Source organism: Phocoena phocoena, chromosome 7, assembly GCF_963924675.1.
Source record: "Phocoena phocoena chromosome 7, mPhoPho1.1, whole genome shotgun sequence".
NCBI classification, from domain to species: Eukaryota; Metazoa; Chordata; class Mammalia; order Artiodactyla; family Phocoenidae; genus Phocoena; species Phocoena phocoena.
Window position 1 is genome coordinate 11,269,674 of NC_089225.1, and position 26,991 is coordinate 11,296,664.

At 46.2% G+C, this 26,991-nt stretch overlaps 1 protein-coding gene across 8 annotated transcripts in view; it reads left to right on the plus strand.

The window, feature by feature from the left end:
• Positions 1–26,991, plus strand: part of CLASP1 (cytoplasmic linker associated protein 1) — a 233,057-nt gene that overhangs the window by 53,292 nt on the left and 152,774 nt on the right. For all 8 annotated transcript variants that reach the window (XM_065880867.1, XM_065880866.1, XM_065880865.1 and 5 more), the window contains exons 3-7: positions 229–332; positions 1,121–1,212; positions 3,418–3,493; positions 11,154–11,251; positions 26,560–26,627. In XM_065880867.1, the coding sequence (XP_065736939.1) occupies positions 229–332; positions 1,121–1,212; positions 3,418–3,493; positions 11,154–11,251; positions 26,560–26,627 (438 nt within the window). The remainder of the gene's footprint in view (positions 1–228; positions 333–1,120; positions 1,213–3,417; positions 3,494–11,153; positions 11,252–26,559; positions 26,628–26,991) is intronic.

Below are 26,991 nucleotides of genomic sequence, written 5' to 3' on the forward strand. Positions count from 1 at the left end.
AAGGTGGGATAAGGAAGAAGACAAACAGTGTGTCCATGCAAAGGATTTCTGCAGATTTGCCTAGTAGCTCCCCGTGGATGGATTTGAGCAGGAAGTGTAGAACTACAGGGGTTGGTGGGTTTAGAGTGATGTGCATCATTTAGGCCAGGATTTTGAAATATCCACAGTTGGTGACCACAGGCCACTAGACTAGGTTTTCATTTGATCAGTTTGCATTTTAATTTCCAGTGCTGCCGAGTTTAATAGACAGACTGGGCGACGCTAAAGACTCTGTGAGGGAACAAGACCAGGCCCTGCTGCTGAAGATCATGGATCAGGCTGCTAACCCCCAGGTGAGGCGGGGCAGGGCGGGGTTGGGGTGTTCCTGCAGAGTGCCAGTGGGTTTCAGAGGAAAATTTTCATAGCATTTCATCTGGCCCCTCTTCCCCCCATAGGATATTTAAACAACAAACAGCAGAAGGTATACCTTTGAATAAGTTAGTGGACTTAACATGGGTATCGAGTGCTTGGTTTGATCCATTAGAGTTGAGCTCATTTACATAACTGACTGTGTGCGTCTCTGAAAAGATGCAGCTGTGGTGTCCGGGCACTCAGAGGCCTGGCTGCAGCCCTGGTCCCTGTCTGCTGGTGAGCTGGGGCTGCCAGGGGTCCAGCTGTCCATTGTTGTGGGGTGGGGCGGGGCGGGGCGGGGAGGTGTCAGGAAAAGCCTTCCCAGGAAAGGTAAAGCCTGCATTGGCCTGAAAAGCTGAGCAGCTGTTTGGCTTGTGGATGGGGTGGGCACAGCTGTTCAAGCTGAGAGAGCAGTGTCAGTATGTGACCTTGGGCCTCATTTTCCTCACCCACAAAATGGGGACAGTTTCACCTCCCTTTCAGGGCTGTTGGGAGAATTAAACACAGTTGTATAAAGGAATGTGTTTTGACCGTTTTTAACTTGATATACGAGCATAAGTCACCATTTTCCAGCAAGCTCTTGAGAGCGCTTAATGAGCTGGTGGAGGTGGGGAGGGCTTTGGCACCTGTTGCGACGTGTCCCCCCCACCCCGACCCCCGTGGGCCCCGTGTTGGACGGGGCTGCAGAAGCTGCCCTCTCTCCTCTCCCCCCCGTCCTCTGCGCCTGCAGTACGTGTGGGACCGGATGCTGGGAGGCTTCAAGCACAAGAACTTCCGCACCCGGGAAGGCACGTGTCTCTGCCTGGTCGCCACACTCAACGCGTAAGTCTGGTGGGGCCTCAGGGTGTCCTCGGCTGAGCTTTTGTATCTGTAACTATTAATTCTGAAATCATCACAAATCTACTGGAAGTTATAGGGAAACGTCCTGGGAGGTGCCGTGCACCCACCTGTCGTCTTGCGTGTCTGTAGTGCAGGGTCCAGACCAGGAAGTTGGTGTAGATACGATCCACAGAGCTTGTTCAGGTTCATCCAGGACACACGCATGTCGTGTGTGTGCGCAGCTCTGACACGGGTGCAGCTCTGGGTAACTCATTGCCATGTTCAAGGTGCAGACCCGTACCTCGCCCCAGGCGCCCCCATGCTGCCACTCATGTGCTCTCCAGCTCTGCGATTTCATTATTTTATGAATGGAATCACATAGAATGTGACCATTTGAGATTGACCTTTTTTTCCCCCTCTCAGCGTAATTCCCTTGAGATTGCATACATGTTGTTGCCTGAACAGTAGTTTGTTCCTTTTTATTGATGAGTAGAATTCCCTGGTATAGACGTATCATAGTGTGTTTAACAATTCACCCGTTGAAGGACATTTGAATATTTCCAGTTTTTGGTTATTTCAAATAATACTGTTGTGAGCACACATGTACCAGTTTCTGCATGAACAGAAGTTTTCATTTCTCTTGGGTCAGCGCCCAAGAGTACAATTGCTGGGTCATTTGGTAGATTCATCTTTACTTTTAAGAGAAACTGCCAAACTATTTTCCAGAGTGGTCTGTATCATTTTGCATTCACACCAGCAGTGTATGAATGATTCATTTCTTCATTTCCTCGCTAGCATTGAATGTTACCACTGTCTTTAATTTTAACCATTTTGATATGCGTGTAGTGCTGTGTCATTGCGGTTTTAATTTGTGTTTCCCTAATAACTGTTGATGTTGAACATTTTAAGTGCTTATTTGTAGGAGAGCCTTTTTTTTTTTTGCGGTACGCGGGCCTCTCACTTTTGTGGCCTCTCCCGTTGCTCCGGACGCGCAGGCTCAGTGGCCGTGGCTCACGGGCTTAGCCGCTCCGCGGCATGTGGGATCTTCCCGGACCGGAGCACGAACCCATGTCCCCTGCATCAGCAGGCGGACTCTCAACCACTGCGCCACCAGGGAAGCCCAGGAGAGCCTTTTTTAAAATTACAAATTACAAATCACCTTTTCTGATTACTAAAGTAATACTGTGTATATCACAGAAAATTTACATAAAAAAGAAAATGATTATTGTCTATAATTCTGCCACCTTCAGATAATCACTGTTAACATGTAGCATTTTGTTCCAGCCTTAAGAGTTCTATTATTTTTAAAAACAAAATGGAGATTGTAACGTTTACATTACCGTATAAGTGTTTCCTCTTAATGTGCTAGACTTTTCGGGACCATTAAACTCGGTCTCTGAAGCTTTTTTTTTGGCTGCACCACGTGGCATGCGGGATCTTAGTTCCCCAGCCAGGGATCGAACCCTGTGCCGCCTGCAGTGGAAGCGCGGAGTCTTAACCACTGGACTGCCAGGGAAGTCCCTGGTCTCTGAAGCTTCTAAAAAATGTTTCTAGCCTTTGCTTACTGTAGTTCCGCATCTAAGAATTTGTCCTAAGAGAGTACTCAGGAAGTAGTCAGGGAGAGTGTTGTTGACCGAGGGTGTCTGTGACAGCGTTTAGTTTATGGCAGTGAACAGCTGGAGATAGCTGAGCTGTCCTCCAGCAGGGCATCATTCAGCTGGCGTCCTCTCAGCCGTTTATCGCAGTCTGTCTTCAAGCGGTTATTAACTGAATGTCTGGTGTGGCAGAGAGCCGCACAGCAGGGCGATTAGGGGAGGACCCCGGGAACCTGCCGGGTGGCTGAGTGCACTGAGTCGGCCAGAGTAGGGACCACCGCATGACGCATGGCAGTGTCAAGACGACAGGACCCCACGTGGGCGAGGCTGCGGCTGCGGCCCGGCAGCGAACGGCTGGGCCAGGTGGAGGGACCCTGAGCCGGGGTGGGGGGGGAGGGCGCTTGTCCTAAGAGGCACTCACAGTTTAGAACTGTGCAGAGGGGCTGTGCGGGTGTGCGTTTAGTTTGGAAGCAGAGGGGGACGGGTAAGGGGTGAGCCTTGGTGGGAGGTGGCGATGGGCCCAGGGAGGGAGGGAAGGAAGGGGTGAGAGGGAGGAGAGGCAGTGTGCTTTCCTCTCTTCCCACCAACAGTAAAGCACTGCTTTTGTTTTCAGCTCTGGAGCACATACCTTAACACTAAGCAAGATTGTGCCACATATATGTAACCTGCTCGGAGATCCAAACAGCCAGGTGAGTGTATTTAGTGAGAAAGAAATCATTGGCTGTAGACAGTGAGGGTGCATTTTGGTTCTGGGTGGGACTTTATTTCTCTCTCTAGAGCTCGGGGTGTTGGTTGAGGTGATGGGTGTTAGTGCCCAGTAGCATTTATCAGCATCTTTGGTGGATGGGGCCCGCTTTGCCCTCTTCTCCACATTGGGATGGGCCCTCACTAGCCTGTAAAGTGATGTCATCAGACCAGCCTCCAAGAGAAGGCACTCTGATCACCATCTCTGCAGCTAGAGGGGTGGGCGTGGGGAGGGAGTGACGCTGATGGTGGAGCAGCGGCCCCCTTCTGGGGTGGGAGAGGTGGGCTGGACAGGGCCTGCGGGGGCTTCTCCGAGGTGACAGAGAGGGCCCACGTTTTGTTTTGAGCGGTGGCCACATTGGTGCATATAACTGTGGAAACACTTCAGACTGACCTGTGCGTGTTATTTTGTGTAAAGTAAAACAAAACCCAAAAACGTCAAAGCACCACTTCCCTGGTGTCAGGGTGGGTGGGTGGGGATTTGCTAAGCAGTGAGCGGGCAGCCTGGGCCCCGGAAGTGCCAGTTCTCTCCCAGGTCAGTTCTGGTTATCACCCAGAGCCCTGTCTGTCACGTTGGCTCACACACCTGGTTAGATGAGGGGCTGAAAATAGGAACAGTAACTCGCAAAAGAAATGTACACCTGCCCATTGAACGGCATGGGATCGGAGTGAGCAGGTGCACCGGTAGGTGGCTGTTCAGTAGGAAACACTGCGGTACTGCGTGGCCCCCGGTGGTCTGGATCCGGCAGATCTGTGGATGCCTGGAGGGTTGGCGGCCCGCCTCCCCACGCAGTGTTCAGGGGTCGACGGTACATGGTGGACAGCATCTGTCAGTCTTGACTGGCGATGGCTACAGTGCCCTCCATAGATGACTCTGCTCTCCCTCCACCGCCCCAGCTCAGCTCCGAGGGCCCTTGGGTCGCAGAGCCTCCTGTTCCGCATCCTTTCTCCCTCCTCATCTCTGCCCTTGATCCCGGCTGTGTTTCCCGCTTCCTCTTTGGTGCCCTGCTGCGCTCCCCTTCCCGTCGCCGGCAGCTCCTCCTGCCTTCTTGCTTGCTGCCGGCCTGTGTCCCTGCTCTCCCTCACCTGCACCCACTTGCTTCTTTCTGTGCATCCTCTATCCAGCCTTCACTGAAAATATCTGACGTTGGAAATTTGAGTTTTAGATACTTTTATTTCCTGGATCATACTTTATGTTCATCATCAATTTGAAAATAACTGAAGCTACTTTGTATTTTTAAATTTTTTGGCCACACTGCGGCATGCGGGCTCTTAGTTCCCGGACCGGGGACCGAACCTGCACCCCCTGCATTGGACGTGTGGAGTCCTAACCACTGGACCGCCAGGGTAGTCCCTAACTGAAGCTACTTTTAGAAAAGATTCTGAATTACCAGATGGACTATTTTGCCTTTTTGCCCCCTTAACGTCTTGTCTCCACTTTGTTTTCTGTGGAAAAAAGTCCTTTATGGGGATCACTCCTTGAGGCTGTCACTGCTACCACGTGGTCCCTTCGGTAGAGCAGGAGAGCCAGCTGGGCTGGTCGAGGCTCTTTGTTCCTGACTCGGGTGCCTGCACCGGCCTGACAGGTGATATGAGTATCCCCGCCGGCCTCAGAGAGGCAGCGTGCCGGGGTGAACGAGGCGGGGCTCAGTGGGCGGCTGTCAGCAGTCTGGAGTGGCAGCGCCTGTAGCCAGTTTCCCACACTGAGCATCGGAGGAGTCCTTAGGAGTGTTTACCCGCACGTGTGCGCGTGTGTGCAGACACAGACACGCGGTCCTCACCTCCCCGCACCCGGGGGCTCCACGCCCGCTCCTCTGATGCTAAATAACCCACTTACTCATCCCCCCTTCCAGGGTGCGTGTGTATGTCACGTGTGCTTGTGCTCCGGACTTTATTTTCATTTTCTCGTCAGTCTTTCCTGCTGGTCTCTGAACCTTGAGGGTCAGGACTACCCCTGTCTCCTCTTTATCGTCCCAGGACTGCCTTCCAGTGGCCTTAGGACTGAGTAGACTCCCCATGGCTACCTGAGCGGTGTTCCCCTCTTAGCCATGGATGCCTCAGGCCGGAGAGGACAGTTGTGTGTTTTGCTGGTGCTGTCACTGCACTGGGCCCCTGACCTTGTGGTCGGCTTGCATCCAGCTCTCAGTCCTCTGCGGGGGTGAGTGAGTGTGTGAGTGAGTGTGTGTGTGTGTGTTGAGCCCTGCAGACACTCCTGCCCCAGAGGCTGTGAGTCCTTTGGTACTGGTCTGAGTGCAGAGTGACTCAGCTTCTCAGAGCGGGCGCCCATGCGCAGGCTTTGTGTGGCTCGGGATGCTTTTGGCTGCTGAAAGTAACTCCAAGTCCAGCTCAGAATCACCAGAGCAGTGGGGAAAATGTATCATCCCGTGTATGGGGGGCGGGGGCCCGAGGTAGGGAAGCCGCAGGGCCTGTTATCGGCTCAGTGATGTCCCCAGGACTGCGCGTCCCGCTCCGCTTCTGCTGGGCTGCCCAGCCCCTGGGCTTTGTCCTCTGCAGCTCTGCTCATGGGCCCTGCGTGGTACAGCCCAGCTGCACGCGTGTCCCGCGTGCCTGGCAGATGAAAGCCCAGTGCTTCTATGTGCCTCTCCTGTTTTCAGCTTTTCTAGATTGAAAGGTTCAAACGGAGGTAGAAGTGGAGAGAATGACGTACAGCATCCCCTCGGGCCCGTCCTCTGGCCTCAGCAGCTGACCAGACGAGGCCAGTTTACTTTCATCTTTTTGCCTCCCCCACCCCATTGTTTGGAAGCAAAATGTAGATTATTTTGAAGGAAATCTTAGACATTGGTTCATTTAATTCTTAAATACTCTAAAGGGTAAGGGCTCTCCACCCCCGCAAGCCCCCCACATAACCTTAACACCATTATCACCTCCTGTCCCTCAAGAATGCCTGATTCTCGCATGTCATTAAGTGCCCAGTCCACGTGCACGTTTCCCTGAGTGTCCCTGCGCTTACCCCCTTTCGCAGAGCGGACGGGCGTCTTCCGGAAGCTTTGCTCAGGCTCCCTGTCGTGTCTCGTGAGACCACATCCTGTGCCGCGGTCAGGGAAGGGACCAGGGTTATGGGGTGGCTTTACACTCGGGAGACTTTATCTCCCGAGCTGAGAACAGGGCCAGGGAGGACGGGGCCGCGGCATCCGAGACACCTGCTCTATGGGGAGCCCCTTTGTCAGATAAGGAGAACTCCAGTTCTGCCTGCAGACCTCTGACTTCATAGCTGCTCAGCTGGCCTAGGGCAGGCAGCGGTCGCCTCCGCAGGGCCTCCCCCCGCTGCCTGCCGTCTGTTTTGCTGAGGAGTTTGATCCGCATCTTCAGAGTCTAGAAGCATCTTGGGGTGGCCGAGGGGCCGGCACTGATCTCAGAGCTCTCTGCAGCTGGCCCTGGGCTGGCTGGCTGGCTGGGCTTAGGGGGGAGGAGCAGGGGAAGGAAGCCCCCGCAGAGGGTTTGACTGGTACCTGAGGAGTGGGCGGGTCTGAGACATCCTCTCTGTGGGCGGGTGGCTGCGGGGACAGGGTGGTTTTGGCCTCGAGTGGGTTTCTGGGTGCCCTCCCTGTCCCTGGGGGTGAAGTTCCCCCTGGAGTTTCCGCTGTGTAGGGAGCCCGTTCCTGGTGCCCACGTTGGGGTGCAGCGTGGCGCAGTGAGGTGACCGTGGGCCCCGGCAGGTGGCCAGCCCACCAGGCTCCGCCCTCCTCTGTGTCACAGTCAGCAGTGGCCCGGTGAGCGAGGTCATAGATTTGAAGGCCTCAGTCTCTCTAAAGCCTTCGGCCAGGGCCCGGCAGGTGGAGCTTAATGTACGGGGCCCTGGTCTTTTGCTGTCCTGGTGGCCTGAGCTCTTGGGGTCATTTGCGTGGCGAGCCTGCGGGTGGGCAGAAGCACGTGGGGCCCCCGTGGCGGCCTGTGGAGGGAGCACTGCATGGTCCCTTCAGCCCGAACCGACTTGCTTTGAGGGGACGCCCCTCCTCAGTTGGGCTGTGATACTTTGTAGTGCCACAGACAATCTGTTCTTCTGTGATTCTTGGGTCGTTTAGATCCTCAGATGCTCCCTGGCCTTGGAGCTTTCTAAGCCTGAGGAATAGCTGTTTAAAGGCTAAGGTTGCTGATCTGAGAGATGTAGATGATACCAGTCCCACCGGCCACTGTGCTGAGTGCTTTATGCATATAAACACGGGGCACAAACCGCTGGCCTGTGTCTGTGCACATACACGTGTCTGCAGGATGACTTCACTTCAAGTGTGGAGTTTGGGTTTGTGAGTTGACATTTGGGAGGAGCGTTTCTGAGCTTCCGCAGAAGAGTGAAGGTGGGGCAGAGCTGTACCTGTGCCCCACGGCTACATGTTGGCGGCCGCCTGCCCGAGGCTGGGCATCCCCCTTCCCCCACCAGCGGGTCCCGGGCCGGGGCCATTGGTCATCGTGCACCCACCCTGCTCCATGCATCGTGTTACCTGCCTGGGCCATGTAGCGCCCCCAGTTTGGCCCCGTAATAGGCAGTCAAATATTTGTTGAATTGAATCCATTTTTTTTCTTTCTATTCTTCTTCTTATTTTCTTGTGGTACGTGGGCCTCTCACTGCCGTGGCCTCTCCCGTTGCAGAGCACAGGCTCCGGACGCGCAGGCCCAGCGGCCATGGCTCACGGGCCCAGCCGCTCCGCGGCATGTGGGATCTTCCCGGACCGGGGCACGAACCCGCGTCCCCTGCATCCGCAGGCGGACTCTCAACCACTGCGCCACCAGGGAAGCCCTCTTTCTGTTATTTTTTTTAAATCTCAAAGCAGCCTTCCACTTACGAAGGAGAAAATGGAGACTAAAAGAGTTTAAAACACAGCATTGTAAAGCAGTTGTACTACAATAAGGATGTATAAATGAATGAATGAAAGTTTAAATGCTTTGTCCAAAGTTATGGCAGCCTCTAAATGGCCAAGTAAGTCCTCAGGCCTACTTTGACTCTAAGGCTAGTAATTTTATTAATTGATTGGATGAATGAATGAAAAATTCTTTAAATTCTATAGCGCTTTACAATTTCAAAAGTTTCACACATGATTTCATATAATCTCATAATAACCCCATTTCTCCTACCCCAATATTGCCCCTCCCCCCTTCCCTCTCCCCACTGGCAACCACTACTTTGTTCTCTATATATGGGAGTCTCGCTCTTTTTTGTTTCATTCACTAGTTTGTTGTGTTGTTTAGATTCCACATATAAGCAACATGTTACAGTATTTGTCTTTCTGTGTCTGACTTATTTCACTTAGAAGTCTAGTCATTTCTCCACTAAATCCCTTAAACTCCTCATAGCCCAGACTTTGTAAGTAGCAGACAGGGTATCGATTGCTCTTTAAAGGGGGTCCCCGGTGTGATCTGCTCTGGCTCTGAGCAGACGTCATCACTAGAAAGTAAGCCACGGCGATGCACTTGTCACTGATCCTCAAGACAGGGCATTGACTGCTTTTGTGAGATGTGCATGTTTCAATAGGGAAATGTTCCCTAACATCAGAAATTATTTCTTTTCCAAAATAAACTGGTAATCTCTGTTAGTCAGCTCAGGCTGCCATTACAGTATACCGTAGACTGGGAGGCTTAAACCACGGAAGTTTGTCTCACAGTTCTGGAGGCCGGCAGTCCTGGAATAGGGTGTCGGTGTGGCCGCACTCTACTGAGGGTTCTCTTCCTGGCTAGCAGACACATAGAGCTGTCTGGTGTCTCTCTTATAAAGACGCCCCTCTTATTATTATCAGGACCCACTCTTACGACCTCATTTAACCGTAACTACCTTCATTATGGGCCTGTCTCTAACTGCCATCATCAACATATGAATTGTTTCGGGGGCTGGTGGGTCACACACACAGTTTGGTGCACAGCATCAGGTTTTGGGTGAGAAGTAATAAGAACTTAGAATTTGCCTTTTTCTATCACGAGGGGGAAAATTATAAACAAAATTACCTATCGTATACCGCTGTTAAATCAAAGGGTAACTTGGCAGTGTTCAGAGCTGTAAACTGTTTGTACCCCTGCTTCTTTCCTCTCTGTTTCTTTGATTTCATTGCTTGAGACCAAATCTGCAATTGTGTTTGCTCTCTTGTCTTTGCTGGCTCTCCTCCCCTGGGCACCCCTGGGCACCCCACAGTCTGGCCTTGAGTCCATTGGATTTATAAACTTTTTTTCTTCCCACCTTTCTGTTGGCAAAATTTTAGACCTATAGAAAAATGGAAAGGGTAGTATAGTGAACACCCATATTTACCATTTAACTTTTGTCACATTTGTCTTATATCTCAACGTGTATACACACATGTGTACACACACACACACACACACACAGAGAAATAGACCTTTTTTCTTGAACCATTCGGAAGTATCTAGCACACGATCTTTTTACTCCTAGGTACTTCAGTGTGTGTCTGCTAACAACAGGGATATTTTTGTGTAATCACATGTTTTCACATCCAAGAAATTTAACATTGATACAACTATAATGTTTGGTATACACACAGCCCATATTCAAAGTTCCCTGTTCTGTTTTTTGTGTGTGTGTGTGTGTTTTTGTTTTTGTTTTTTGCGGTATGCGGGCCTCTCACTGTTGTGGCCTCTCCCGTTGCGGAGCACAGGCTCCGGATGCGCAGGCCCAGCGGCCATGGCTCACGGGCCCAGCTGCTCCGCGGCATGTGGGATCTTCCCGGACCAGGGCATGAACCCGTGTCCCCTGCATCGGCAGGCGGACTCTCAACCACTGCGCCACCAGGGAAGCCCTAGCGTCACCAGGGAAGCCCTGTGTGTGTGTTTTGTTTAAGTCCATTCTGTCTCTCGAGCCTTACATATCGCGACCTTTCTTTTCCTATCTGTGTTTGGCCAGACCGCTGCCTTGCTCTTCCTGAAGTGTATGCCTTGCTTCTCTGCTTTCATGCCTCTGCGCAGGCTGCTTACCTTGTTTGGAGCCTGTCTCATTCCATCTTTCCCTGGTAAAATGCTGTGTTTCTAAGTACATTTTAAGTGGTTCCTTCCTCTTCCATAAACTGTTTCTTGGTATCCTCTGGTGTGCTGTCTCCCTTCCCTAAACTATGTGAGCTCTTTGTACTCTTTTGTATAACATTTATTACATCCTGCCCTGTGTTACATGTAGAATTTGTGGACTTTTTTTCCCATCTCCCTTTTAGAACTATGAGCTTGAACGCAGTCTCCGTGTAGCCTCTACCATCCTTTTTTGTTGCTCCCTAAGTATTTATTTGACCTACATCCAGAATGTTTTACATCGTGTTTTATTTTTAGAATAATTCATTTATTTATAGTGTTTTCTATTTCGGAAAGGTGGTCTGGTTTCCAGACATCGTCTTAAAGGATGGAAAGAACTAAGGGGTGTGGACTTTAGCAGGTACATAGGGATGGGATCTGAATTTTTTCCTCCTCTTTGGAACTGTGCCCACAGAGTCAAAGCTGTCAAACCACAGCTGTGTCTAGTCCCATGCCCCTTAAGGGTTGTGTTTAGAATCGCGCTGGTGAGTGGGTGATAAACTTGGGGTGTTGTATAGCCTGTTGTGTCCGCAGCAGGAAGTGCTGGGGAATGACACAGAGCAGCTGTAAGATCTCTTCTTTTACATCTAGGTTCGAGATGCAGCAATAAACAGCTTAGTGGAAATTTACAGACATGTAGGAGAACGTGTGAGGGCAGATCTCAGTAAGAAAGGATTGCCACAGTCCCGGTGAGTTCAGACTTTTTTCCTTTCTTCTGCTCTTTCCCCCTGTACTCTTTCTCAGTTAACATCTTGGTTTGCACTGCTTATTTTGTTGTGGTAATTTTACTGAAAGAATATACGGTGAGAGGATCGGTGGATGGAGATCGCACCCAGATCACGTGTCAGGGGCCCCCTTTCATTCCACTTGCTCAAAAGTAAGACTTTCTCACCCAGACGTCTAGCCAGGTCCCCTGCCACATACCGATTTTAGAAGCATATTTAAAAGTGTTTGGTGTTGGAAGATTCAGCATTCTCTCGGTTCATACGGTTCTACATTTTGTATACGCACGACACCTAGTATAGTAGAGGCTTGGAGAATATTTGTTTGAATGAAGCCTTTCCAGGATGAGTCTGGATAGAAACATATAAGTAATAATTCTGGAAAACATCTTTGAAATGATAGCTTTCTGGTCAGGAATGCCAGTCTCAATGTCCAAGTCTCCAGTGCAAGATCAGTGTCTTATCACATCCAGGACAGCTTGAGTCCACAGATGTTTCTGTCGTAGTCAGAATTTTAAAAGTAATGAAAAATCACTCACCTGTGATTTTACCTACGACTGAGAAATCTTACACCAAGTGAATTCTAAGCCTTTTGCCCATCAATTCCATTGTGGGAGAAAGTGATATGAAAATCCTGGGAAGTTAGGCCTGGATGGGGCTCACAGAGCGGCTTGTCTGGCCTGTCACTGTGTCCACGGGGACAGCAGAGGCCCGGCGGCAGGAAGTGGCTGGAGAGATCACCCAGCTAGCAAGTCAGGGCTCAGACAGAAGTCCTGTTCTTCATTTTCTCCACCCCGTTCCACAGAAGAGCTTACGGACTCTTGGGCATCTCGATGTGGGATGGAATGTTGAAATATACAGGAGCCGTCTGCCGTGATGCCCCTCAGCCAGGTGTGACGGAAGTGGGCCACCTGACTTACCCTGCAATCGGGGTGCCTGGAGCACCTGGGGGGGCATCTTTCTTTGTTGAGAGTCACATCTGACCCCAGTGCTGCTCTCACCATGGCCCCTATAATTTTTTTTTTTTTTTTAAGCACTACAAGACTTTATAATGGTGCTGGAAATAGTCCATGCTAGCAGACATTGTGATCCATGAGCCCTGGGGGCGGGGTCGGCAGGGAGTGTGGCAGAGACCGCCCGTTTATGCCGAGAGCCTTTCAGTGGGGCAGAGGCAGCAGATGAGAATACAACGACTTTACGTGTTTTTTTACAAGAGGCAATCTGTGAGAACGGGGGTTTTTAATTCCTGTCTTTCATGAACCTCAACCTTCTGGTCTTTGAATAGATGGTGAGAACGCTTAGGAGGGAGCTGCATTAGAAAGTACTGACCGGGCTGTTAGGGAAAACTGGAGGGTGCAGATGAGGAGAGCAGCGGCGGCTGTAGGGGTGGCTATTTAGTGATGACGTCACCAGCATTGTCGGGGAAGCAGGCCTTGGGCAGCGAGACCCTCTCCTGCTTCCGCACGGCATCACCGCGCTGAGTAGCTCACGGTGAGCCTAGGCCGTGACCGGCCCCGTCTTCCCCGTGGGATTCGGGGGTCGTGTCCGATGGTTGCTGTAGCAGGCGACGACGGGGAGGTGACATGGTGAAACTGAGATCTAGAGAGACGAGCACAGGAGGCAGCTCACTCTGCAGGCCTGCTTGCAGGGGTGGCCCGGGCTGCAGCCTGGGAGCTTGGATGTGGGGGGCTTCCACCATTTCCACAGAGTGGGCCGGGGGTGGGGGGGTCTCTTGCTGCAGCCCGGCCGGGGCGTGGCTGCCCTCCTGCGGGGGTCTGGCGATTGCGGAGCCTTAGGCAGGGGGTGCCTGGGTGACCAGCGCCCATAAACCCTGCCCTTAGACTCAACGAGCTCTCCCAGTGGCCGGCGTTCCACCCGCGGCATCACAGCTTGTGGCTGGGGAATTCAGCCTGTGACTCTAGTGGGAATCTTGCTCGGCTTTCTGTGGACTTCACCCCACACGCCCTTTCTCTTTGCTGATTTTCCTTGTGCGCTTTTACCGTAATGATCACAGCTGGGAGTGTGACTCTGTGCTGAGGGCTGTGAGTCCTCCTAGTGAATCGTGAAACCTGGGGTGGTCTTGGGGACCCCTCCACGGAGATTGGTTCAGGTAAGGTCCCTCCTGGAGCTGGGGTTAGAACCTTCTCTTCCAGATTCCCAGTCATGTGGTTTCTTTCCCCCCATCACCCCTCACCCCCTTTTAAAAAGGAAATATTAAATAAATATTAAAAAGAAGCTACAGAAGGGTTAGAGCCTCTGTGAACAGGATTGAGAGTTTCCATTATCTCATGTTAGCTAAAGTCCTTCCTAAAAATTCTGGACCGAAAGGAGAGGGTGAGCCTAGGGAAATGGACCCACATCTTTTACAGCCATTATTGTAAAAATCTGGCAGACACACAGTGCTTGGAGAACTAAAAACTGTAGTGAAAGGATCGGAAACTTCATATTTCTTTGTATTTATGACAAGACATTACATGGGATCTCACACTGTGAGGGCCAGAGGCTCCGGCTGCCACCTTAATTTTGTTGGGGACCGTGTCCAAATGAAACAAGACATGGAAAGAATCTCCTACCGTTGTTTGGGAAATTTAGTATCTGCTATGTGTGGCTCCAAGTGGCTGACTGGAATACTTGAATATTCTAGACTTCTTTTACGTCATTACAGGGTTTTTTTGTTAACTGTGTGAGAGCATAGGGGAGTCTTCAGCTTGGCAAGATTCCATAGCACTAACAAAACATTGTGGAATTTGCTTGATGTTTTCTAAAACTTGCGTTTAGTCCTGGAATAAAAACGTTATCGTCTTCCGAGTTTGTTCATTGAGCGAGTACTGTATTTGAGAAGATTAATTGAATCTCTAGGAAATACGTGATGAAAAAGAATGCCTTCCTAATGTCAGCTACCTGACTTAGGGAATAAGAGTAATGATCTGATTTTGGCAGTAGTTTTCTTTGCCCATTTCACAGTTGGGACGAGAGACTCGTACGCTCTCAGTTTCACTTTGGAGGAGCTGGAATCATGCTTTGGGGCCATGTGTTCAGTAGTTGGAGTATTTCATCTGCTGGCTAACGTCATGTTCCTCCCGAGAAGGGAGTGGAGATGTTTGGCCCAGTCTTCATTTTAGGAGGTGTCTCCCCTCCGTGGGGTGTCAGCACAGCTGAGCTGCGAACTTCCTTAGCGTGGTATTTGGCCATTTTCCATTGTTTTACGCGTATTGTTTTCACAGTTCACACACGTGATGTGTTCTGAAAACAAGTACTACAGGATTCACTTCTAGCTGTCTGTTATACGAGGCCATACGCTGTAGGATATTTGTGAGGTGTGCTTGGAACTAAGGCAAACGTCGGTAGCTGCCCTGTCACTCACTACCCAAGGTTTCCCTTCACAGACAGGTGCTGTCCGCCTGTGTGCACACCCACTGTCACCCCACTGTATGTGGCAGAATATATTTCCATTCCATATGGTGTGTTTTAGTTTGCGAAGCTTTGGTAAAAAGATCACTGGTGTTAACTTTCTTCTGGAACCATCACCTGGGAACCAAGCTCCTGAAACAGCAGCAGCTTGAAATCTGATGATAGTTTAAGATAGAACTGAAGATAGAACTGAAGCATGTCAGTGGATGCATTGTAACTATTTGTTAAACTTTTCCTTCCTGTGAACCTACAGTTTTGAATAGCTCTCATAATATTTGTTCATAAAAATTGTATAAACATTCACTAGCCATTATTATCTCATGATTGTATTGTTAAGGGGAGAATTGAGGCTTTCTTATTTTTAATTTTAATTTGCTTGCTAAAGCTTTGGTGTTATAGGGAGGGCCCAGGGCAAAAGCAGATGAGAAAGGTGCTCTGTAATACCCCCTCTCATTTTTAAATTTTATTTTCTGTCATTCAGACAGAGAAGGTTGACTAGGTTTACAAGATACATTGAAAAAAGGCAATTCCTTATCTCTCCTGCCATTTTTCCTTAGAGGCAAACAGCGTCAACGGTTTTTACTGACTATGTTGTATCTGTTGCTCTGCCTCTAAATACTGTGCATGCACTGCTGTTTCTTAGTTTTGTGTCAATCTAAGAATTTTACTTCACATTACGGAGGGTGAATTTCAGCTCTCTTTCCTCCTACCCTCCCTCAGGTGCACTTACTGTCTCCTTGTCCACGTTTTCATTTTGATGAGGACGACATTTAGTTTATTCTCTGGCTGTGTAGGCTGTTCACAGCTCCCTATTTCTGTTTGGTGAACTTTGATGACTCTACCGTCTCTCCCCACCTCCCATGCACCCTGTTTCCCTGGGTTAGTGTCTTACCTTCATCTGTGTAGTTGTCTGCATGCTCCTGTTGCACCAGCGCTGTCTACCCACTGACGTACAAGTCAGGTACGTCTCCTTGAGCCTGCCCTTGCAGTCCACAGCAGCCGCCTCCACTGCCTCTCGCTTACCTTATCATCCTCTGGGGACTGCACTGCACCTTTCTCTGCAGGTGCACCTGCTGTTTCTTGCAGACGACGTCCTTCTTGGTTTTGTCCCTCATCATAATGGTGAGTATCTTCCAGTAGCTTTCTGAGAAAAGATGTGGAGAAGGAAAGTTTTTTGAGTCTGAGAATATTTTTATTCTATCTCGGTACTGATAGTCTGTCAGGGTTTAGAGATCTAGGTTGGAAGTCCTTTTTTTCCTCCAGAATGTTGAAGTTCATGTCCCCGCTCCCCTGCTTGTGTCTCAGCTTTCAGTGTTTCTAGTGAGAACCCAAAGTCATTCTGATTCTTTATTGTATGTCGATAACTTCGGTTCTCTTTGTCCTCACCGTTTGTCTGAAGCTTTATGATGATGGGTCTTATATGAGACACTTTTCATTTCTTTTTGTGCACTTGGAGGGCCTTTCAGGCGGGAACCTCATGCTGTCTAGATCTGGGCAAGTTTCTCTAAAAATATAATGACCGCTTGGACTAGTTGGTCTTCTGATTCTCTTATTTTTCTCTCCCATTTATAGCTTCACAATTTTGCCCTGTGAGTAATGCTCCTGTGAAAATGGGTGTACAAATATCTGTCCCATCCCCTGCTTTCAGTTCTTTTGGGTGTAAGCTTTTTTTTTTTTTTTTTCTGTGGTACGCAGGCCCCTCACTGTTGTGGCCTCTCCCGTTGTGGAGCACAGGCTCCAGACGCGCAGGCTCAGCGGCCATGGCTCACGGGCCCAGCCGCTCCGCGGCATGTGGGATCCTCCCGGACCGGGGCACGAACCCGTGTCCCCTGCATCGGCAGGTGGACTCTCAACCACTGCGCCACCAGGGAAGCCCCTGGGTGTAAGCTTTTTGAGGAACCACCATTCTGTCCTGCAGCTGCTGCACCATTCTGCATTCCTGTCTGCAGTACACATCCTGCCAACAATTGTTATCTCCTGTTTTGTTTGTTAAATAGCCATCCTAATGAGTTTCTCTTTGTGCTTTTGATCCTCATGGAATCTTTGTGGGACCTTTGTTGAAAATCAGCTGACCACTAATATAAAGGTTTCTTGGGAATTCCCTGGCGGTCCAGTGGTTAAGAGAGCCCGTGTTCAATACCTGCTCAGGGAACAAAATCCCATAAGCCACGCGGGGTGGCCAAAATAAAAATTTTTTTTCTGTAATCTCAGTTCTATTCCATTGATCTGTATGCCTGTCCTTCTACTGGTAGCACGCTGTCTTGATTAATTTAACTTTGTAGTAAATTTCGAAATCCACATTTGTTCTTTTAAAGATTGTCTTGGCTGTTCTGGGTGCCTTTTGTGTCCATGTGAATTTTATGATGTGTTTGTCAATTTCTGCAAAAAAGGACAGCTGGGATTTTGGTAGGAACTGAATCTGTAATGAGTTTGGGGAATAGTACCATCTTAACAACATTGCCTTCCAGTCCATGAACGTGGAATGTCTTTCCATTTTTAAAAGTCTTTAATTACTTTCAGCAATTGCTTAGTAGTGTCCAGTGGACAAGTCTTACACTTCCTTTGTTGAATTAACTCCTATGTATTTTCTTTTGGTGCTATTGTAAGCAGAATTTTTAAATTTCAATTTCAGATCGTTCATTGTTAACGTAGGGAAATACAATTGATTTTTTTGTATTGATCTTGAATCCTGCAACCTTGCTGAACTCCCTGGTTCTAAAGGTTTTGCCGTGGACTTCTTGGGATTTTTAAATACAAGATATGTCGTCTGCCAGTAGAGAGAGTTTATTTCTTCCTTTCCAATCTAGGTGCCTTTTATTTCCTCTTTTTTTGCCTAAAAGCCCTGGCTGGAACTTCCAGTAAGATGTTGAATAGAAGTGCTGAGAGGGGACAGCATTGTCCTGTCCTGATCTTAGAAGAAAAGCTTTCAGTCTCACACCATGTTTTATAATGTTAGCTTTGGGTTTTTTTCTGTATGACTTTATAAGGTTGATAAAGTTTTATTCCTAGTTTCTTGAGTGTTTTTATCATGAAAGGATGTTGGATTTTTTCAAATACTTTTTCCACATCTACTGAGATGATTATGTAACTTTGTTTTTTATTCTCTTGATATGCTGTATTATATTAATTGATTTTCAGATGTTAAACCAACTCTGCATTCCTAGGACAAATATCACTTGGTTATGGTGTACAACTCTTTATTTCTGCTGGATTCACAAGGGGTATTGGTCTGTACTTTTATTGTGATGTCTTTTCTGGTTTTGTTGTTACTGTAATATTAGCCTCATAGAAAGCATTCCCTCCTCTTCTGTTTTTTAGGGGTATATATATATTTGTTTAATTAGTAGACTTATTTGTTAGAGCAGTTTTCATTTTATAGAAAAACTGACTGGAAAGGACAAGAGAGTTCCCTTATTCTGTCCTCCCCCGCTCACGGTTTCTCCCATTCTGGTCTCTATTTTGAAAGAGTTTGTGAAGGATTGGTGCTAATTCTTTTTTAAACATTTGTTAAAATTCACCAAAGGTGAAGCCATTTGGGCCTGGGCTTTGCTTTAGGGATGCAGTTTTGATTCCTGAATTCAATTTCTTTACTTGTTATAGGTCTATTCAGATTTTGTTTCTTCTTGTGTCAGTTTTGGTAGTTTGTGTCTGTCCAGGACTTTGTCCATTTTATCTAAGTTAACTAATTTTTCACATACTGTTGTTCATAGAGTTCTATTGTGATCCTTTTCATTTTTGTAAAGACAGTAGTAATGTGCATTCTTTCATATTTTTATTTCAGTAATTTGAGTCTTCTTTCTTCTGATCTATCTAGCTAAAGGTTTCTCAAATTTGTTGATCAAAGAACTGACTTTTGGTTTGTTGATTTTTCTCTATTGTTTCTCTCTTCCCTGTTTCATATATTTCTACTCTGATCTTTGTTATTTCCTTCCTTTTGCTTGATTTGCTTTGCTTTTTTTTTTTTCTCTCAGTTTTTTAAGGTAAAGGTTAAGTTATTGATTTGGGATCTTTGTTTTCTTATAGGCATTTGTTTGGCTGCATTTCATAAGTTTTGGTATGTTGTGCTTTTTTTTTGAAGTATAGTTGTTGTACAATGTTACATAAGCTACAGGTGTACAAAACAGTGATTCACAATTTTTAAAGGTTATACTCCATTTATAGTTATTATCAAATACTGGCTATATTTCCTTTGTTGTACGATATATCTTTATAGCTTATTTTATACCTAATAGTTTGTACCTCTTAATGCCCCTATTTTGCCCCTCTTCATTTCCTCTTCCTACTGGTAACCACTAGTTTGTTCTCTATATCTGTGAGTCTGTTTGTTTGTTATATTCACTAGTTTTTTTTTTTTTTTTTTTAGATTCCACATATAAGTAATATCATACAGCATTTGTCTTTCTCTGTCTGACTTATTTCACTTGGTATGTTGTACTTTCATTTTCATTCATCTCAAAGTAGTATCTAATTTCCCTTTTATTTTCATCTTTGACCTGTTTGTTATTAGGGCTGTTTTGTTAAATTCCTACATTATTTGTAACTTTCCCATTTCTATTTGTTATTCATATCTAATTTTATCCTATTATGGTCAGAGATCATAATTTCTGTGTTCTGTGGTTTCGGTTCTTTCAAGTTTATTGGGGCTTGTTTTATGGCCCAACATGTGGTCTGTCCTGGAGAATGTTCCATGTGCACTTGAGAAGAATCTATATTTGAAATGTGCAATATTGAAGTCTTCTGTTAATACTGATGAATTACCTAGTTCTCTCTTCAGTTCTGTCACTTTTTGTTTCATATATTTTGGGGCTCTGTTCTTAGGTGCTTATAATTGTGTCTTTCTGATACACTGATCCTTTTATCACTGTAAAAATGTCCTTCTTTGTCCGTGGTAGCAATTTTTGTCTTGAAGTCTATACTGTCTGATATTACTATAGATACCCTAGGTCTGTTTTGAACACTGTTTGCATGGATTATCTTTTTACATCCTTTTACTTTCAACCTTTGTGTCTTTGTGTCTAAAATGAATCTCTTGTAGATAGCATGTAGTTGGGTCTTGTTTGTTTATTCAACTTGAAAATCTTTGCCATTTAATTGAAGTGTTTAATCCACTCATATTTAATGTAGTACTGATAAGGTACACTATTTCTGCTATTTTATTTTGCTCTTTGTGTTCTGTATGTCATGACTTTCTTGTTCCTCTATCCTTTCATTACTGCCCTATTTTGTAATAAATAGATATTTTCTAGTATGCCAGTTTAATTTTCTTGCTGTTTGTTTTATGGAATTATTAGTGTGTTTGTTCTGGGGATTTCAGTTAACATCTTAAATTATAGCAGTCTAGTTTGAATTATTATTCTTAATTTTAGTATTAAAAACTTTACTCCTACATAGCCCTATTTTCTCCCCACCTCTCTGTTGCTATTCTTGTTATACAGCTTACACCTTTGTACATTATAAGCTAGCCAACATACAGTTTTATAATTATTGCTTTATGCAATGTCCTTTTAAGTCATGTAGGACGAGCGAAGAATTAACAACAAAAAAATAACATTTGTACTGTCTTTTATGTTTACCTGTGTTTTATATTTACCTTTGTAGTTTTTCATCACCTCTTGTGATGTGTGGGGGATTTGTTCCAGGACCCCCTGTGGATGCCAAAAATCCATGGTTGCTCGAGTCTCTTATATAAAATGGTGTAGTATTTGCTTATAACTTATCCTCTTGTATGCTTTAAACCATCTCTAGGTTACTTAAAATACCTAAACACAATGTAAATCCTATGTAAATAGTTGCTGGCATGTGACAAATTCAAGTTTTCTTTTTTGGAACTTTCTAAAAATAAAAAAAAATATTTTTGGTCCACGGTTGGTTGAATCCCCAGATGTGGAACCCACGAATATGGAAGGCTGACTGAACTTTTACTGGTGTTCTTTATGTCTCCATGTGGATTTGGGCTCTTGTACTGTGTTCTTTCATTTCAATTCGGAGTCTTATTTTATTCTTTGCTTATCAAGAAATGTCCTAAATTCTCCTTCATTCCCCCCCGTCCCCCGCCCTGCCGCCATGCCCCAAGTCTGCACTTTATTGTATTATTAGTATGGCTTCATGTAAAGACTGAAGTGTCTTTGGTCCAGAGAGGATTCTCTGCTTCATTTTTGAAGGTTGATTTTGTTGGATATAGAAGTCTTGGTTGAGATTTTTAGTTTCAGGACTTTGAATATATTATCCCACAGCTGCCTGGCCTCCATTGTTTTTTGGTTTTTTTTTTAAACATCTTTATTGGAGTATAATTGCTTTACCATGGTGCATTAGTTTCTGCTTTATAACAAAGTGAATCAGCTATGCATATACATATATCCCCATATCTCCTCCCTCTTGTGTCTCCCTCCCACCCTCCTTATCCCACCCCTCTAGGTGGTCACAAAGCACTGAGCTGATCTCTCTGTGCTATGTGGCTGCTTCCCACTAGCTGTCTATTTTACATTTGCCTCCATTGTTTTTAATGAAAAATCAGTTACTAATCTTATTGGGGAGCCCTTGTATGTGATGAATGGCTTCTCTATTGTTGTTTTCAAAGTGTTCTCTTTGTCTTTTCTTTTAATCCTTTGCTTATTGTGTGTCTAGGTTAGGATCTCTTTAAGTTTATCCCATTGGGAGTTTGTTGAGCTTCATGAATTTAGAACGTTTTCGGTCATTATTTCTTCACATATTTTTTCTGTCCTTTTTCCTTTCCTCTCTCCTTCTGGGATTCCAATTAAGTGTATGTTAGTATAGTAAGAAGATAATCTCTGAGGCTCTGTTTATTTATTTATTTATTTTTCCTGTTCATTTTTCTTCTGTTTCTCAGACATGATAGTGTCAATTGACTCATCTGCAAGTTTGCTGCTGCTTTTTCTCCCAAATCACTGAAATCACTGTTGAGCCTCTCTAGTGAATTTTTATTTATTTATTTTTAAAAAATTATTTATTTTATTTATTTATCTTTTGGCTGTGTTGGATCTTCGTTGCTGTGTGCGGGCTTTCTCTAGTTGCAACGAGCAGGGACTACTCTTTGTTGCAGTGCGCAGGTTTCTCGTTGCGGTGGCTTCTCTTGTTGCAGAGCATGGGCTCTAGGCACGCAGGCTTCAGTAGTTGTGGCACACAGGCTTCAGTAGTTGTGGCTCGTGGGCTATAGAGCACAGCCTCAGTAGTTGTGGTGCATGGGCTTAGTTGCTCCGTAGCATGTGGGATCTTCCTGGACCAGGGCTCGAACCCGTGTCCCCTGCATTGGCAGGCGGATTCTTAACCACTGTGCCACCAGGGAAGCCCTGAATTTTTCATTTTAGTTGTTTATAAATGTTTAATTTCATTTCGAGAATTTCTGTATGATTCTTATGTTTTCTATCTCTTCATTGATATTCTCTATTTGGTGAGACCTTGGTTCTTATATTTTCCCCAGGCTTGCTGCTGTTGGTGTTTATTGTTTTTGTTGCTCATTGCTTGTTTAGTGACTTATCTGAGCTAATGCTGTAAAATCTGTAGTTTTTGGTTGTGTGTGGTTACTATAGTCATCTGTCCTTGGTTAGATTAGCGTTCAGCTGATGATTGGACAGGGGTTTCCTTCAGTGCCTTTGCTGAAGGCTCTGTATGTTGGGATGTGCTTTCAGTGTTCTGGCAGGCAGTTTATAAGTTACTGCCTTTATGTCTCTTTACTGCCTGCTTGTGCAGAATCTCACGGTCAGCCAGAGGTGAGACGTTAGTGCCTTGGGTCATTCTCAGGCATGCACACAGCCTTGTCCATATATGTGATCTTCTAGATTCCCAGGAATGTGTCAGAGCTTTTCAAAGTTTCCTGAGAACATCTCATCCTCCAGTTTTTCCTTATAAGTTTTTTGGTCAGTTTCTTTGCTCCTGCAGTTATTGCTGTGTTAAATAGTCATTGTGGATTCTTTTTGATTGTGGCCTCAGGGAAAAGGGTCTCACACTGAGCATGCTCTGAGTGAGTTGCGGTAAAGACAAGCCCTGTGAATGGGGCTTCAGGGATATACCAGGCAGGTCAGATAATGACAGTTCTCTGGGAATGGGGATTCTTGGGGGCTCCAGACTTGTTCAACTTTTTCTAGTGGTTGTGAGGCTGTTGGTTTTCAGCCTGAGTTGAGGTGGAAATAGGGCACTTGCAAAGCAATGGAAAACTTACTGTTCTTACCAAGATTCAGCCTTTTTGCTTGAAGAATGCTCGGATTGTTGCAAGCCTTTGTTTAATTTCCAGTTTTGGAAAACTTGATTTTGCTGATGTTTTCTTTGCTTCTTTGGAGGAGCAAATTTTCAGAGGTCCTTATGGTGCCATTTTGAAGGGCTCCTCCTGGTGTGCTTTTTTTTTTTTTTTTTAAAGAATTGTGTTGCATTCTTTTTTTTAAAAAAAAAAATTTATTTATTTATGGCTGTGTTGGGTCTTCGTTTCTGTGCGAGGGCCTTCTCCAGCTGGGGCAAGCGGGGGCCACTCTTCATCGCGGTGCACGGGCCTCTCACTATCGCTGCTTCTCTTGTTGCAGAGCACAGGCTCCAGACGCTCAGGCTCAGCAGTTGTGGCTCACGGGCCCAGCCACTCTGCAGCATGTGGTGTCCTCCCCGACCAGGGCTCGAACCCGTGTCCCCCGCACTGGTAGGCAGACTCTCAACCACTGTGCCACCGGGGAAGCCCCCTGTGTGCTTTTTTTTTTTTTTTTTTTTTTTTTTATTTTTTGGTACGCGGGCCTCTCCCGTTGCGGAGCACAGGCTCTGGACGCGCAGGCTCAGCGGCCATGGCTCACGGGCCCAGCCGCTCCGCGGCATGTGGGATCTTCCCGAATTGGGGCACGAACCCATGTCCCCTGCAGCGGCAGGCGGACTCTCAACCACTGCGCCACCAGGGAAGCCCCCCTGTGTGCTTTTATAATTAAAATATTTTCTCATCTCTTTGGAAATATAAATAATATATTAAAAACTGTTCGGAGCTTCCCTGGTGGCGCAGTGGTTGAGAGTCTGCCTGCTGATGCAGGGGGCACGGGTTCGTGCCCAGGTCCGGGAAGATCCCACATGCTGCAGAGCGGCTAGGCCTGTGAGCCATGGCTGCTGAGCCTGTGCGTCCGGAGCCTGTGCTCCGCAACGGGAGAGGCCACAACAGTGAGGCCCGCGTACCGCAAAAAAAAACCAACCAGACAAACTGTTCATAGTCTTTTCCCTAAATTGGGATTTGGGGGTATGTGTGTGTTCCTTTTGGTCTCACTTTTTCATATAACAAGCTTTGCTCATATAGTTTATAATCCTTGGTACGTACTCATATTTAAGAGTAGTGGACTGAAAAGCCAATTATAAACTCTGAGTGTAGAACTGGAGCTTGTTTACTATGAGATTACTAGTATTTGCTTTTAGGAGATTATTTTAAACTTATAAAATATTCTAGGGAGGCGTAATTAGATCTAAATCTTACAGTAAAATAAACACCAGTTGCATTGAAGAATTGAAAATAAAATTTAAATTCAGAAAAATGAGAGGAAAATGGTATTGGGTTATTTGTCAAACTAGTGAAGAAATTTATTTTATATTTGAGATCCGAAGATTTAAAATTTAGAAAGTGCAAAAAAATTGGTGGCTTCAGAGGGTAATCGTTAGTTATGTATTCAACGTCTTTGAACCTGTAAAACTCACCCTTTCAGACTTGTGCAAGTTGGTAGGTCATGGGAGAGGCATTTTGTATTGCTGTGCTCAGGGCTAGGAGACAGAAGGCATTCCCAGGGGAGGTTTTGTTGCTCTTGGACTGTCATAAAGCCAGGCTCCTGCGATCCGGGGGTGGTCATCTGGACAGGAGCCATTGTCTAGGCAGCTATCGAGGCAGGAGCTGGAAAGCAGCGGGAAAGGACGCCTGCCTGAAGTAATTCTGAATTATGGTGCAGGTGCCAACAACGGTAATCATCTTAGCCTTCCCATACCTAGTTGTCTGGGCCTACCGGTTGTGGGTCCCGTGGCCGCTGTGAGGAGACCCTACCTGCGAGCTACAGAGAATCTACAGGTGCTTCCACAGTTGCCATCGATAATGGTGAACGCTCTCCCAGGAACGGAGGAAATACTCGCCCCTCCCAGTGATTTCAGGGACAACCAGCTGGAGGTGCCCTTTGTCCCCAGTGGGCAGCCTCGCAGACATGCTCACGTCAGAGGGTGTGGCTGTGATGCAATAAAGTGGTAACTTGGTCAGGGCAGGCCCCGGCAACCTGTGTAGGGATATTATTTATGGGCTTGTTAAGCCAGCGGGGATCTTTGTTACTTATCAAAGGGCAGGTGATGGGTACATCATAAGAACTTGATTCTAAGGCATCTTTCCAGATTTTTAGTATTGCAAGTGAGCAATAGTTTTACTCATCTGGTCCTGGGATGACAAATAGAACTTTAACTCAGTGCCGACTTTGATTCATTGGTCGTAGCTGCCGGGAGCAGTTTTGGGAAGGATTCTGAGGCTACACCTGGACTTAGATGGAAAGACGGGTTGAAAAGATCAATATCCGCCATGGGACGGGAAGCGGGAGGGGCCGTGTCATCAGGCTGGTTCATCCCCTTCACTTACCTCGTGTTTGCTTATGAGTATTTTTGGCTCTCTTGTTTCCTAGAATGTCACAGTCGAAGTAGAGGTAAGTAGGAGCTCTAGAGGGTGGGACCTTCCCACACTCAGCATCTAGCTAGTTCAGTGCTGGCTCAGCCAATGAACGAGTGCATGAGCTGAGACAGGAGTGTGTGAACTACCTAGTTTTCCACCTTGCGCGCGGGGGCAGGACCAGGCACCAGCCTTCTCATTCGGTGATGTCACCCTCCTGCATGATGTGATGTGTGGTGTACACAGAATACCAAAGATAATATAGGTCCCATTCCTATACCCAAGGGGCTTCCATCCTGGTTGGAAAGGAAATCAAACATGTTTGAAATGATTAGAGCTTGTATGACAGGCTGGTTTGTAGGAAGGTGCTAACGTTTCTAGTCTAGTCCTGGAAAATGGGTGGCGTAGGTTTCAATGCAAAAGTGCGTGACTTTGGAATCTCATCCTTTAGGCTTATTCCAATATATCTGTGTTTCGTTCAGAAAGCCTCTTTTTTCTTGACTTTTCCTACAAGGTAAACCCCACCCCCACCCCCAGTTTTCCTCTCATTTTCGGTGTCACTAGGATGGAATATTTGGTGGTTAAGGAGTTTTGCTTCTTTTAAAATGTCATGGTGAAAATGATCCACTAATAGAAAATACATGTCATGCAGATTTTTAAGCTGAAGATTATCCAGTCACAACATTTGCTTCTAGAGAAATTATTTACAGCATTTTTAAAATAAGCAAAAGTCACAGAAAAGCCTTTGTACTGTAATATCAATGCATTTTGAAAATCTTTGTCCTGAGTAATCAGCAGTCTGTGCTTAGACAGAAATAGGAGATATAAACAGTTTTCATGATGCATACATTTTGTGTAGAGACGTCAGTCAGTTTAGTATAATGTCTGAGAGCCTGGGCTCTGGGTTCTTACTCTCAGGGCTGGCATCTCTACCCTGACCAAGTGTGTTACCTTAAGTAAGGGGGTTTTGATTTCCTCGTCTGTAATATGGGGATACTGATAACCCCTTATACAGCTGTTACAAGAATCAGAGGAGATTTTTCAGGTAGAGCTTAGGTCGGTGCTTGGCTTGTAATAAGCAGGTGCTCACTCATTGTTGGCTATTGATAATGCTGTTAGCATAGCGACTGTTGTTGTTAGATGGGTCTGTTATCAATGAGTGAGACTCACCTTCAGTGTATACTATGATTGTAAATATGTTAATGTAATTGTAATATGGTTAATAGTTTGTATAATATATATATCTTTTTTTTTCATACAGGTTGAATGTAATTTTTACAAAATTTGATGAAGTCCAAAAATCTGGAAACATGATACAGTCTGCAAATGGTGAGTAGAAAAAGCAACCATTCTACTTTTGCTTCTTCACTTCCACTTTTAGCATAAGTATTACTTACACTATATGCTATTCCTGAATAGCTGAATTTGATACCTTGATAGGAGTTTCTAGGTCTCAAGATTTAACCTCCATTTACCCACTTTCCCAAGCTCGAAACTATGGAGTTGTCATTGACTTTCTTTTATAACCTACACTGAATCCACCAGCTAATCCTGTTGCCTTTATTTTTAAAAATACATCTAGAATCCCAAAGAGTCCCCATGTAACTGCTTCTCTCCTCCTAGTACAAGCCATCACGGTGTTTTGCCTGCACTCCTGATTTTATTCTCGCCCCACACCTAAAGTCTGTTTTTC